Source organism: Ceratotherium simum, chromosome 2 (assembly GCF_057802395.1).
Source record: "Ceratotherium simum simum isolate JZ-2026a chromosome 2, ASM5780239v1, whole genome shotgun sequence".
NCBI lineage: Eukaryota > Metazoa > Chordata > Mammalia > Perissodactyla > Rhinocerotidae > Ceratotherium > Ceratotherium simum.
This window is the reverse complement of record NC_141901.1, coordinates 44,983,822-44,993,163: the sequence shown is the minus strand read 5'-3', so window position 1 is coordinate 44,993,163 and position 9,342 is coordinate 44,983,822. Positions and strand designations below refer to the sequence as shown.

General features: G+C 59.4%; 1 protein-coding gene across 5 annotated transcripts; it reads left to right on the top strand.

Moving 5' to 3' along the window:
* Positions 1–306: 306 nt before the first annotated feature.
* Positions 307–9,111, top strand: ZNF687 (zinc finger protein 687). Of its 5 annotated transcripts, none has more exons than XM_004436000.3 (9): positions 307–392; positions 3,405–5,533; positions 5,684–5,862; positions 6,275–6,451; positions 6,549–6,711; positions 6,868–7,200; positions 7,325–7,437; positions 7,659–7,800; positions 7,944–9,111. In XM_004436000.3, the coding sequence occupies exons 2-9, from the start codon at positions 3,422–3,424 to the stop codon at positions 8,433–8,435; spliced, it is 3,711 nt and encodes a 1,236-aa protein (XP_004436057.1). In that variant the 5' UTR covers positions 307–392; positions 3,405–3,421; the 3' UTR covers positions 8,436–9,111. The 5 variants fall into 5 exon arrangements, with proteins under 5 accessions (XP_004436057.1, XP_014647300.1, XP_014647297.1 ...); XM_014791811.2 differs by having other exon boundaries at positions 310–407; XM_014791813.2 differs by lacking the exon at positions 307–392 and adding an exon at positions 440–597.
* The last annotated feature ends 231 nt before the right edge of the window (positions 9,112–9,342 follow it).

Sequence of the window (9,342 nt, the reverse complement as noted above, 5' to 3'; positions counted from 1 at the left end):
GCGGAGGCCAGTCGTTTTTGAGAAGCACAAATGGGGCAAGTGGGCCCCGGCGCAACCAATGGGGAGCAGCATCTTCAGAAGGACTAGGCTCCTTGCCCAATGAGGCTGGGAAGACTGTGCGGGGCTAGTTGCGAGCGGCAGTACTTAAGGCCAACCCAGTGCGGGGCTGGGAGGGGCGCAGTCCTGAACGACGGGGGTACTGGCCAATGGCGAGTGCGAAAGCGGGCAGCCCAGACCGGGAACGCGGAGGGAGCTGAGGGAGGGGGAGGCTAAACGGGGGAGAAGCAGGAAGTAGCGGCGGCCGCGGGGAGGGCGGCGGTGGCGGTGGCGGCGGCGGCGGCTGGAGCAGGGGAAAGAGCGCGGGGTCTCGGCCCGCACTAGGAGCGGAACGAGTAAGCGTGCCTGGGGTAAATACCCGCCCTTGGCCCCGCCCCCTGGGGGGGCGGGTAAATGCCCCCGCCCCTCCCCCACTTGGTCAACTACCCCCTTCTCCGCGCCGCCCCCTGGGGCAGCTTTTAGGAAGGCCCGACGCCACTTCCATCCCCTGGGGCGGATGGGCGAAACTCCCCGCCTGTTGAAAGCACAGCCCGTAGCCGGGTAAACGTGGAGGGAGGGTCGGAGTCCCCAAGTCCTGGCGCCCCCCAGCCCAAGAGGCGTCCGAAGCGCGGCTCGGGGACTGGAGGCTGCGGGATGTCGCGACCTAAAATGGTGTCCGTGTCCGGGGGTGGGGGCGGGGGAACTGGGCCAGGCCGGAGTGGAGCCTGCACCCTGACTGGGCGCGGGTCAGCGTCCGGGCCTGGGCCGGACTCGGGCTCGCGCCCCGGGCCGCCGCGCGCTTTCTGCTCACTCCCCAGTCTCGAGAGACCCCCGGGAGTCGGCGGGAGGAGGAGGCTGCGCCGCGCGGGGAGAGGAGGGGACGAGGTCGGAGTTGGGACGGCCCCTTGCTGGAGAGCTTCGAGTCACGCAGAGACCGTCCCCTCCCCACTCCTCTCTTTCCACGCGCCTCCCCCGTCCCGTGTAGTCCTGGGCCAGGAGGTGCCGCGCGGCAGCTCCCTAAGGGTCTGGCCTGGCCGAGGCCCGTCCTTCCTTTCGCATGGCGGTGGGAGCGAGACAAACGCCACGCGCCTCAGTTTCCCCTCTGGCTTCTCCTCTGCACACCCCGCCCCCTCCCACAACCCCGGACGTGCTCCCCGCGCCGGCCCTCGGCAGATGGCAGGGACTTAATTCCGCCCGCTGCCCAGCTTGGCGGCAGCCTAATCGCCCCGGCCGCCGGCCCCTCGCCCTCCTCTGCGTAGCAGGCCCCGGGCCAGGGAAAGGGTAATGGAGCTTCCACCCGACTTAGGCCAGTTCACCCTCTTCCTGTTCAGCCCCTTCTTTTGGCTTTTGGGGAAGAACAGAGGGAAAGGGAGGGCTGGAGCTCAAGAGACAGGGCGCAGCAGCCGCAGAAAGGCCTGGGCCGGTGGTGGGGGGAAGCCTCTTTGCCTTGAGCTCTGCTGCTTGGTTGACTGGCCACTCCTGGCTATCGGATAACCTCTAAGTCTCTTGGACGCCAAAGGGGGAGTTGCTTGGGGGAGGCGAGTTCACAGAGGTTTTCTCATAGTCCCCACTGATCTCTGCTCCACCAGCCCACTTTTCTGAAGGCCTGAGTGAATGGTAGCTCAGGCCTCTCCAGGTCGGGAGAGAGCCAGGCACAGGAGGGCCCTGGTGATCCATCAGGCCAGAGGCATGGAGTGGAGGGCTTTGTTTAAACTCAGAGCCTGCAGAATTAAGTAGGGGAGGATGAGGGGAGGACTCCCCTTTCTTCCGCTAGTTGGTACCCTCTCCCTCCACCCCCACCTTGGTCCCAGCAATGCCAGCTGCCACCTGCTGGGACTATCTCCAGTTACTGTCTAAAGGCTGGAAAGAGGTGAGAATTGGCCCTGGGAAATGGCCTGCATCCTGGGTAGGGAATGTGTAAGGACAGAGCCTTCTTCAGTTGCTTTTTCCTAGATATAGAAGCCCTTGTAGGGAAGAACTGGTAGGGAACAGACTTGAGTCCCCCGCAAGCTCTAGGCTGGGCTTCTTGTTGGTTTAGTGCCACAGAAGTCCTGTGGGATTTTTTTTTTTTTTTTAATACTAGGCCAAATTGGGGTTGGGCGAGACTTCCTGGGCTCCTGTTGCCAGGGGAGAATTGATGAGTGTGAGTTAGGGGATAAACTGGGATGAAGAGCTCAGAACAGAAATGACAGGGGTGAGGGGGCCTGGCTTTTCCCCATTGTGGCAGCTGTGCTGGATAAGCTGGTACCCTGGAGTTTTAGCCCTGAGAGAGCAAGATGGGGAGGGAGAGAGGGAGGAGGGGCTGGCTGGGAGAGGGCCCCTGGAGGGCTGAGGCACTCTGGGGAAAGGTAGGTGAGTGAGCAGCAGGTGTTTGTGACAGGAGAGGCCTAGCCTGGGGCCCTTGTGACCAGACTGTTGCCACGGTTTTCCCCTCTGTCTCTTCTCTTTGTCTCTTTCTGTTCCTGTGTCTTATTCTTTCCATCTTGGTCTCTTGGGCGATTTCCCTGAGTCCACTTCTGCCTGTTAACCAAGCTAGATCTCCAGGTGCCGGTGATGACGCCAGGTGCCCCAGACTTGACCTTATATGATCCCTAACTCTTGTGTCTGATCTTAGCCCTGGATGTCCAGTGCTTACTCCTTTCCAGCTCCTCCTTAACCTGACATGTCCTTGTTTGTTCTAGCTGTAATAAAAGTCGTATTCTGGGTTCTGACTGTCAATGTTTACAATTCATATCATGCTCAGAATAACCCTATGATATATGGATTACCTGCCCCCTCTTTCAAACAGCAAAAGTAAGGCAGTGGAGTAACTTCCTTATACAGCAGGCCATTGATAAAGCTGGAACTCGAATCATTTCTCACGTCTTGGCTTGAGTCACTTCCCCTTTGTACACATGGCTTTTCAGATCTCTGTGGACTCCTAGAAGATCCATGAAGAATATGAATGGATGCCATGCTGCCATGAATGAGCCCTTAAATCTAGACCATTGTGTACATCCTCCTTGATAGTAGTAGTGATTAATTGATTCTATGTTGGGCACAGGAGGGGCTGAGGTGGTTTCAACCAAGATGCTCACTGAACTCCCTCTGTCTCTACCACCCTTATCTCTTATCTGTATTTCTCAGGAATCTCTTTTTCTCTGCTTTCTCTGCATCTTGATGTCTTCCCTGGAATGTGCACAGTACCTCCCTTTCAATTTTACGGTTTGGCAAACCAGTCACCTGTACCAGCTCTCTGGGATTTGCAGTATGGTGGAGGTGTACGCAAGTCAGAGTGCGCATGGGTTCTGAGAGGGGATCAATGTGGAGATCTTGAGGTAGGAGGTCCAGAGGTCTCAGTTTCTCCCTCTTTTTCCTGTTTTCATCAGGTCTGGGACCTGCCGCCATGGGGGACATGAAGACCCCTGATTTTGATGACCTTCTTGCTGCGTTTGACATCCCCGACATTGATGCGAATGAAGCCATCCATTCTGGGCCAGAAGAAAATGAGGGGCCGGGAGGTTCAGGGAAGCCAGAACCCAGTGTAGGGGGTGAATCTGGAGAAGCAGCAGCAGCAGCAGCTGCCAGGGATGGCTCTGAGGTTCCAGCCCAGGCTGCTGACCATGGCTTGCCACCGCCAGATATCTCGGCAGTCAGCGTCATTGTCAAGAACACTGTGTGTCCTGAGCAGTCTGAGTCCCTGGCTGGGAGTTCAGGAGGGGAAGGGGCCCGGGCTGGGGGCGTGACAAAGGAAGGGCCTATGGGGCCTCGTCTGATGCAGAATGGTTTTGGGAGCCCTGACCCATCCCTTCCAGGAACTCCCCACTCCCCAGCTCCTCCTAGTGGGGGTACCTGGAAAGAAAAAGCCATGGAAGGCAAAGCTCCCTTGGACCTATTTGCTCATTTTGGACCTGAGCCAGGGGAGCACCCTGATCCTTTGCCTCCCTCTGCGCCCTCCCCGCCTCGGGAAGGGGCCATGACCCCACCTCCTTTCCCTTCTCCCTTTGAGCTGGTCCGGGAGAATGGCCCAGCCCTGCTGCCGCCTGGTTCTCCCCCACCACTGGGGGCCTTGAAGCAGGGCAGGTGTAGCCCCCTTAATCCCCAGGGCCTAGCCGGGCTAGGCTCGGGCTCTAGCCCTGAGGCCACGGGCATCCCTGCCAGCACCTCACCTCCCCAGGTTACTGAGATGCCCTTCTTCAAGCAGTCTCCAGGGCACCAGAGCCCTCTTGCCTCCCCCCAAATGCCCAGCTGTCAGCCCCTAAAGGAAGAAGAAGACGACGAGGGGCCAGTGGACAAGTCTCCCCCGGGAAGTCCCCAGAGTCCCTCTAGTGGAGCCGAGGCTGCAGACGAGGACAGCAATGACTCCCCTGCCTCCTCCAGCTCCTCCAGGCCCCTCAAGGTGCGCATCAAGACCATTAAAACATCCTGCGGGAATATCACAAGGACTGTAACCCGGGTCCCCTCAGACCCTGATCCCCCTGCACCCTTGGCCGAAGGGGCCTTCCTGGCTGAGGCCAGCCTCCTGAAGCTGTCTCCTGCAACCCCAACCCCTGAGGGTCCAAAGGTGGTGAGCGTCCAACTGGGCGATGGCACGAGGCTAAAGGGCACCGTGCTACCTGTGGCCACCATCCAGAATGCAAGTACTGCCATGCTGATGGCGGCCAGCGTGGCCCGCAAAGCTGTGGTTCTTCCTGGGGGCACTGCCACCAGTCCTAAGACGATGGCGAAGAATGTGCTAGGTCTTGTGCCCCAAGCCCTGCCCAAGGCTGAGGGGCGAGCAGGGCTGGGGACAGGAGGGCAGAAGGTGAATGGTGCCTCAGTAGTGATGGTGCAGCCTTCTAAGCCAGCCACTGGGCTGGGTGCAGGGGGTGGCACAGTGATCTCCCGGACCCAGTCCAGCCTGGTGGAGGCCTTCAACAAGATCCTCAACAGCAAGAACCTGCTGCCTGCCTACCGGCCAAACCTATGTCCACCAGCTGAGGCCGGGCTGGCCCTACCTCCAACGGGCTACCGCTGCCTCGAGTGTGGGGATGCCTTCTCGTTGGAGAAGAGCCTGGCACGGCACTATGACCGCCGGAGCATGCGCATCGAGGTCACCTGCAACCACTGCGCCCGCCGCCTGGTCTTCTTCAACAAGTGCAGCCTGTTGCTGCACGCCCGCGAGCACAAGGACAAGGGGCTCGTCATGCAGTGCTCGCACCTGGTCATGAGGCCTGTAGCCCTGGATCAGATGGTAGGGCAGCCGGACATCACGCCCCTGCTGGCTGTCTCACCTGCCCTTGGACCTCCGGTCTTGCCTGCCTTGGGCAAGAGTGATGGGGCTGTCACCTCTGCCGTTACTACAGTTGCTGCTGAGGCCCCTGTGCTGCCGCTCTCAACCGAGCCGCCTGCTGCCCCTGCCACCTCTGCTTACACGTGCTTTCGCTGCCTGGAGTGCAAGGAGCAGTGCCGGGACAAGGCTGGCATGGCTGCCCACTTCCAGCAGCTTGGGCCCCCTGCCCCTGGGGCCACCAGCAATGTGAGTTGTCTTTCACAGCACTTCCCTGGGATGGGGACAGCCAGATGCCATGGGGATAAGATCTAGGAAGGTGTTGGGGGCTTGGTTAGGAGAGGGAATGGGGGACAGGCCACTTCTCACCGACTTACCTTGTTTCAACCCCCTTGACAGGTGTGCGCTACCTGCCCCATGATGCTTCCCAATCGCTGCAGCTTCAGTGCCCACCAGCGCATGCATAAGAACCGACCTCCCCATGTCTGCCCTGAGTGTGGGGGCAACTTCCTGCAAGCCAATTTTCAGACCCATCTCCGGGATGCCTGTCTGCATTTCTCTCGCCGTGTAGGATACAGGTGCCTCACGTCTCTCCTCCTGGTAGTGTCTCGACACTTTCTCCCGTGCACTTTATGGTCTCATGGCTCCTAGCACCAACCTTTTAGATGGTCTCTCAGGAAGAGCCCATTCAAGGCTGAATCCTTCAGCCTTGGTGTATTGGCAAACGCAGCCTGAGATCTATCTGCCTTTGCGTCATTCCCCATGGAGAGGGGAGAGAGCAGGGCCACCTCTGGAGCTCCAGTTCTGCCTCAACAGGCCTCCCTTGGGGAATTGGGTCTCTGCAGCTCCCTCCTTTCTCCACCTTGCTCGTGCTCCACCACTGATGAGCTTCTCAGAGTCACCCGGTCCCTGAGAATGAGTGTGAGGTGGGAGAGTGGGCAGGGAGACGCCGCACACCTCACCACAGCGCCTTCCACTTGCTTCCCAAAGGTGCCCCAGCTGTGCAGTGGTGTTTGGGGGTGTGAACTCCATCAAGTCCCACATCCAGACGTCACACTGCGAGGTTTTCCACAAGTGCCCCATCTGCCCCATGGCCTTTAAGTCCGCACCCAGCGCCCATGCCCACCTCTACACCCAGCATCCCAGCTTCCACACGCAGCAGGCCAAGTGAGACATGGGGAAGGAGCATGAGGAGGGCTGGGCTGGAGGGGGGTTTGGGCCTTGATGGGGCAGGGTGTCTGCACTGTCCTTTCCACCCACACAGGATGATCTACAAGTGCGCCATGTGTGACACGGTCTTCACTCACAAACCCCTCCTCACCTCACACTTTGACCAGCACTTGCTGCCCCAGCGTGTCAGTGTCTTTAAGTGCCCGTCTTGTCCTCTGCTTTTTGCCCAAAAAAGGACCATGCTGGAACATCTCAAGGTACAGGACTCGAGGGATGGAAGTGGGATGCTCAGCTGTGTTGACATGGGGCCAGGGTCACATAAGCCTAGAAAATGGGGGCAGGGGAGAAATAAGGATTCTGGCAAAGCTAGACCCTCCCCCACAACAGCCATCCCCTTTGTCTCCCTCTCACAGAACACCCATCAGTCCGGGCGCTTGGGGGAGGAGACTGCTGGGAAAGGGGCTGGGGGTGCCCTTCTGACCCCTAAGACTGAGCCTGAGGAGCTGGCTGTGTCTCGGGGAGGAGCAGCTCCCGCTACTGAGGAATCTTCTTCAACCTCAGAAGAGGAAGAACTACCCAGCTCCCCTGAGCCCCCTCGCCCAACCAAACGACCCCGGCGGGAACTAGGGAGCAAAGGCATCAAGGGCGGGGGTGGGGGCCCTGGAGGCTGGACCTGTGGCCTTTGTCACTCCTGGTTCCCTGAGCGTGACGAGTATGTGGCTCACATGAAGAAGGAGCATGGCAAGGTGAGTGGGCTCCTGGAGGAAGCAAGCAGGGCTGGGAGGAGGGCAGCATTGGGCTTGACCTGTGTGTTAGTCGGGGTGGGGTCCTGGAGCCTGGCTCTGAGATGCCTACCCCCTGCTCTCCTAGTCGGTGAAAAAGTTCCCATGTCGCCTGTGTGAGCGCTCCTTCTGCTCCGCCCCCAGCCTGAGGCGCCACGTCAGGGTCAATCACGAGGGTATCAAGCGAGTTTACCCATGCAGGTAACCCTTTTTCCTTCACCCCCTTCCTCTTTCTGTCCAGCAGGTGGCCTCCCCACCCCCTCCCCCTCGGTCCCCCAAAGTACCTTCACACCTGCCTCTTATCTGAGTGGACTGAAGGTTGAAGCCTCTCTCTGCTCTGGTCGCTCCCCTCCTCTTGAGCCACAGGCCTTGGTCTTTGGGCTGTGCCCCTGGCGCCCATCCCGCCCACTCTCCCCCTCTAGGTATTGCACAGAGGGAAAACGCACCTTCAGCAGCCGCCTGATCCTGGAGAAACACGTCCAGGTTCGGCACGGCTTGCCGCTCGGGGCCCAGTCCCCTGGCCGGGGGAGTGCCCTGGCTCGGGGCCCCGGTGCCAGAGCCCAGGTAGGCAGAGGCCCAACCTACTGAGTTAGGGCCGTGGGCGTGGGAACCTGCAGGGTTGTAGACCCTGGACTCAGGAAGCTAGGAGGGGGTGCCAGGGACAGTGCGGGGTGATGGTGAGGCCCAGTTTCTTCACTCTTTTCCAGGGGCCAGGACGGAAACGCCGCCAGTCCTCTGATTCTTGCAGTGAGGAGCCTGACAGTACAACACCTCCAGCCAAGTCACCCAGGGGTGGACCTGGGTCGGGAGGCCCCCTGCGCTACCGGAGCAGTGGTTCAGTGGAGCAGAGCCTCGTGGTGGGGTTGAGGGTAGATGGCGGTGCCCAGCAGTGCCTCGACTGTGGCTTGTGCTTTGCATCCCCTGGCTCCCTGAGCCGGCACCGTTTCATCAGCCACAAGAAGAAACGGGGTGTGGGTAGTGTCAGTGCCCTGGGCCTGGGGGATGGGGAGGAAGAGGCCCCCCCCCCATCAAGGTCTGATCCAGAGGGTGGAGATTCACCCTTGCCTGCTTCTGGAGGCCCACTGACCTGTAAGGTCTGTGGCAAGAGCTGTGACAGCCCTCTCAACCTCAAGACCCATTTCCGCACACATGGCATGGCATTCATCAGGGCTCGGCAAGGAGGCAGTGGGGACAACTAGGCCCCAGGCCTGGACTGACCCGCCCGCTCCCTCTTCCCGAAATCCTGGGTCACTGCTGCTGCCTGGTCCCTGGGCTGGGAAGTTGCGTTATAATTCACGTTTTGTTCAACTCCTCCCCCTAACCCCTGAAGACAAAAGACAAAAAGAAAAAAAAAAGACAAAAGACAAGCTTTTAAGGATTATAGTTATTGGCAGTCCCTCCTTTGGGTTTGGCCCTTGGTTCCTAGTAGAGTGGGCCCTCCCTTCCTCCTTTCTGAGCCCAACACTAATTCTCCTGCTGCAGACCCTCGTGTGGGACTGGGGGTGGGAGGATGGGACTTTCTTAGGCCTGCTAGACGGGCCCAGGGAAGGACCACTGCTAGGGCAGTCAGGACACGCTCCTCAACCCCTGCTGGCACCGACTGCGGGCCTGGCCCTGCCCTCACCACCCCTCAGACCCCCTGGCACTCAAGCCCCCCAGCCCTGCAGTGCCTTTCACTTGTCTTTTTTTTCCCCCAGGAATCATGGGGCCGGGGGTGGGGGTTGGTGGGGACGAGTCCTGTCAAGGGGGGTGCCCAGGGAAAGGAGGAGACAGGCTCTCAGGAATCTTTTATTCTTGTAGTAGTAATAATACTAACAGTGGGGCAAACAGTAGGGAAAAACCAGACCATTAAAACTGCTCATGGTTTAATCCCCATTCCGGCTCCTCTTTTTATGTGACTTGGACAATGTGGACTTGACAGGGAGAGGGCGAGAGTCAAAACTGGGGAGGCCCTTCTCAGGGAAGAGGTGGTATTGACCGAGACAGGGAGAAAGCAGTCTTTCACATGGTTCTGTGCGGTGTCTCTTGTCCTGGATACTGAGGCATCTGTTCACTCCTCGTCACCTACCCTCCACCCCCCCCACAAAGATACAACTCAGAAATGAC